The sequence below is a fragment of the Silene latifolia genome, chromosome X (genome assembly GCF_048544455.1).
Source record: "Silene latifolia isolate original U9 population chromosome X, ASM4854445v1, whole genome shotgun sequence".
Taxonomy (NCBI): domain Eukaryota; kingdom Viridiplantae; phylum Streptophyta; class Magnoliopsida; order Caryophyllales; family Caryophyllaceae; genus Silene; species Silene latifolia.
Genome location: NC_133537.1, coordinates 47,002,391 through 47,006,752, shown reverse-complemented (window position 1 = coordinate 47,006,752; position 4,362 = coordinate 47,002,391). Strand labels below are relative to the sequence as shown.

The window sequence follows — 4,362 nt, the reverse complement described above, 5'->3', positions numbered from 1 at the left end:
TTGAGGATGATATGCCAATCCTCGACGGTGTATAATGCCTTATTTCTTCAACAAGGAGTTGAGATGACGTTCATTGAAGTGCTTGCCTTCATTACTAAACACTGCACGAGGCACTCCAAACCGTGGAAAGATGATTTTCTGAAACAACTTCACAACAGATTTAGCATCACAAGTGAGGGTGGCAATTGCCTCCACCCATTTAGAAACATAATCTACAGCTACTAAAATATATTGATTACCATGAAAAGTAGGGAATGGCCCTTGGTAGTCAATACCCCAAACATAAAAAAATCTCTACCTCTGAGATCCCAGTTTGTGGCATCTCGTGCCTTTGCGAAATATTACCTGTTCTTTGACATGCATCACAAGAACGGACAAAAGTAGTAGCATCTTTCAAAATAGTTGGCAAAAAGAAGCCTGATTGCATTACCTTAGCAAAAGTCTTAGATGGACCATGATGACCACCAAAAGAAGAAGAGTGACAGTGAGAGAGAATGACATGTACCTCACCCTCTGGAATACACCGTCTATAAATACCGTCTGCTCACTTCCGGAACAAGTATGGATCAACCCAGAAATACCGCTTCACATCATGCATGAATCTCTTCTTCTGTTGATAAGACAAGTCAGGAGGAAGAATACCTCCAACCAAGTAATTGGCATAGTCTGCAAATCACGGAGTACCCGTAGTAATAGCTAGAAGATGGTCATCTGGAAAAGAATCATCAATAGGCAATATTTCTCTTCCTGCAAATCTCAAACGAGACAAATGATCTGCAACAACATTCTCAGCACCCGACTTATCACGGTTTTCTAAATCAAATTCTTGCAATAATAAAATCCATCTAATAAGTCGTGGTTTAGCTTCCTGTTTAGTTAAAAGATACTTTAATGCTTCATGGTCAGTATGAACAATAACTTTAGAACCCACAAGATAAGCTCTAAATTTGTCTAAAGCATAGACAACTGCAAGAAGCTCCTTCTCCTTAGTAGCATAGTTGATTTGCGCATCATCAAGAGTCTTACTTTCATAGTAAATAGCATGCAACACTTTATCTTTCATTGTGTGGAATACCTGAACAGGGTGTTGATGGTGGGTCAGGAAAAAGAGGTCTTCAAATTTCATCCTCTATGCAAACCTTTGGCTCTTTCTTATCTTTGCTTTGCAGATGATCTGCTTTTGTTCTGTAAAGGGGATAAGAATGTGGTTATTATGTTGCTAAGGGCTTTTAAAACATTCTCTCAACCTTCAGGTCTTTGTATGAATCAAAGTAAGTCTTGCATCTACAGTAATGGAGTTCCTAAAGAGATTATCACTGAGATTATTCATGTGGCTGGTATAGTTGAAGGTAAGCTTCCTTTTAGATACTTGGGAGTTCCTATATCTGCAAAGAGGTTATCTGCTCTGAACTGTGCAAAACTAGTTGATAAGGTGAGTGAAAGGATAAGAGCTTTAGGGTCAAGGAAATTATCATATGCTGGCATATTAGTACTTGTGAAGTCTGTTTTGAGCACATTGCATTGTTACTGGGCCAAAATTTTTGTTCTCCCTTCAGGCATTCTTAATAAAGTTGAAGCATTATGCAGGAGCTTTCTATAGCAAGGAAAAGAAGATGGTAATTCTCCTCCTTTAATTGCTTGGGAGAAATGTTGCAAAAGTAAGAAGAATGGGGGATTGGGCATTGTTGATTTGAGAAGATGGAACAAAGCAGCACTAGGTAAGTATATATGGTGGATTAGTCAAAAGAAGGACCATCTATGGGTCAGATGGGTTCATTTTATTTACATTAAGGGTACTAACTGGATGACTTATCAACCTAAAGCTTATTCTAGTTGGTCCTGGCATAAGATCTGTGGTATTAAAGAGCAGCTACAGCCTGGTTATCATGGAACTTGGTGGCTGCAGGATAGTAATGCATATACAATCAAGCAGGGGTATCAGTGGTTGGGTGGAGTTGATGTGCAACAGCAGTGGCATAAGTTTGTGTGGAATCATCTTAGTCTTCCCAAACATTGCTTCATTGGGTGGATTGCAGCTAATAGAAGACTCCTTACGAAAGACAGACTGCACTCTCTGCTTTTGAGTACTGATAAGGTCTGTGTTCTCTGTGGGATTGAGGATGAAGATCACTGTCATTTGTTTTTCAAGTGTCAGTTTAGTAGAAGATGCTTAGATCTGGTGAGTCAACTGGTAGGACTCCAAATTCCAATGGATGATGTTATTCAATGGTGGCTCTCACAACGTTGTAGGACTTTACTCAGGAAAAGGTGATTGGTGCGATGATCCAAGCTCTGACTTATAAAATCTGGGAAGTTAGGAACAAATGTCGTTTTGAGAACCTCATTGTTAGACCTGAGTTTATTGTAAAAGTGATTAAAGAGGAGGTCATGTTTCGAGTCCTTCATGTTAATAATGCTAAGAATAGAGATAGTATTAGTCAATGGCTAAAATAGCATTAGATTAGTACTCTCTCTCGTTGATGAGTTGGATGATGTAATTCGAAGGTTATTTTGGTTATAATATACTTACATTTTACCAAAAAAAAACACTTTATCTTTTCTTTGCCCCAACACAGCTCCAACTGCATAATCACTAGCATTACACATAATCTCAAAAAGGTAGGCTCCAATTCGGAGATCGGATTATAGAAGTTGAGATAAGAGCATGTTTAATCATGTCGAAAGACTTAACACACTCATCGGTAAACACAAAAGGTGTATCCTTATGAAGCAACTGGTTTAGAGGTTGAGCAATTTTTGGAAAAACCTTAATAAAGCGGCGATAGAACCCTGCATGACCAAGAAAACTACGCACACTTTTAACATTAACCTGGTACGGGAGTTGCTTAATTACCTAAACCTTAGCTTTATCCACTTGGATACCTTTACCTGACACTAAATGACCAAGTATCACCCCTTCAGTAACCATGAAGTGGCACTTTTCCCAGTTGAGCACAAGATTGCTCTCCTCACAGCGCTACAAAACCTTAGTTAAATTTCTCAAACAAACATCAAAGACAGTACCATAAACACTGAAATCATCCATAAAGACTTCCATAATAGACTCTATGTAATCAGAAAATATGGCCATCATAAACCGCTGAAAGGTAGCTGGGGTATTACACAAACCAAAAGGCATCCTCCTATAAGCAAATACACCATATGGACATGTGAAAGTAGTCTTTTCCTGATCGTCGGGATGAATGGATATCTGAAAGAAACCGGAGTAGCCATCTAGGTAACAGAAATAACTATGACATGCTAGTCTTTCTAACATCTGATCAATATAGAGAAGTGGGAAGTGGTCTTTCTTAGTAGCCGTGTTCAACTTCCTATAATCAATAATACACATTCTCCATCCTGTAACAAGTGTAGTAGCAATTAACTCATTTTTATCATTCTTTACTACGGTAGTACCTCCCTTCTTAGGTACAACTTAGACAGGACTGACCTACTTAGAATCAGAGATAGAATAAATAATGCCAGCATCAAGTAATTTCTGTACTTCTTTCCTTACCACCTCCTGCATTGGAGGATTTAATCGTCTTTGACCTTGTGCACTAGGCTTGTGGCCTTCTTCCAAGTGAATACGATGCATACAAAAGTCAGGACTAATACCTTGTAAATCATCAATGCTATACCCAATGGCCTTTTTATGAGTTTTCAAAACGGTCAACAAAGCAGAAAGTTGGCCTTCAGTTAGGCTAGCATTGACAATTACTGGGTTCATTTCACAGTCATCCAAAAATTCATACTTAATATGAGAGGGAAGGGGTTTAACTTCAGGTTTCTTTACCTCGGTAGCTTTAGATGGGCTATCTAAGCTGTATACATACCTTTTGGTTTGGGCATTCCTCTCCAGTTAGCAACTTCTCAATCTCATCAACTTCTTGACTCCATGAACCCGTCTCAGCAGCTGAATCAGAAACAAGGGCAATCTCCAGAGGATCCCTGTTTAAACACATAGCAAGACACTCATCAATAGTAAAATTAACAATTTCAATACTATGACAAGTTTTTTATATCATGGGATGTTTCAAAGCTTTTTCTAAGTTGAAAACAATACTATCATCCCCCACAGCTAATGTCAGTCTCGCTCTCCTAACATCTACAGCCGCCCCCGCTGTGTGAAGGAATGATCTACCCAAGATGATAGGAATTTGGTTGTCCTCAGCCATATCTAAGACAACAAAATCAACGGGAATGAAGAATTTCCCAACTGTAACTAGAACATCCTCCAACACACCCAATGGGTGCTTAATAGATCGGTCAGCCATCTGCAAAGTCATATTAGTAACAGTCATTTGACCCATATTTAATTTCTTACAAATAGAATAAGGCATGACACTGATGCTAGCTCCT

At 38.8% G+C, this 4,362-nt stretch overlaps 1 protein-coding gene across 1 annotated transcript; it reads left to right on the top strand.

The window, feature by feature from the left end:
• The first annotated feature begins 1,090 nt into the window (after positions 1–1,090).
• On the top strand, positions 1,091–2,454 carry LOC141617310 (uncharacterized). Its single transcript, XM_074434492.1, has 4 exons — positions 1,091–1,432; positions 1,557–1,616; positions 1,907–2,179; positions 2,251–2,454. The coding sequence occupies exons 1-4, from the start codon at positions 1,091–1,093 to the stop codon at positions 2,452–2,454; spliced, it is 879 nt and encodes a 292-aa protein (XP_074290593.1).
• The last annotated feature ends 1,908 nt before the right edge of the window (positions 2,455–4,362 follow it).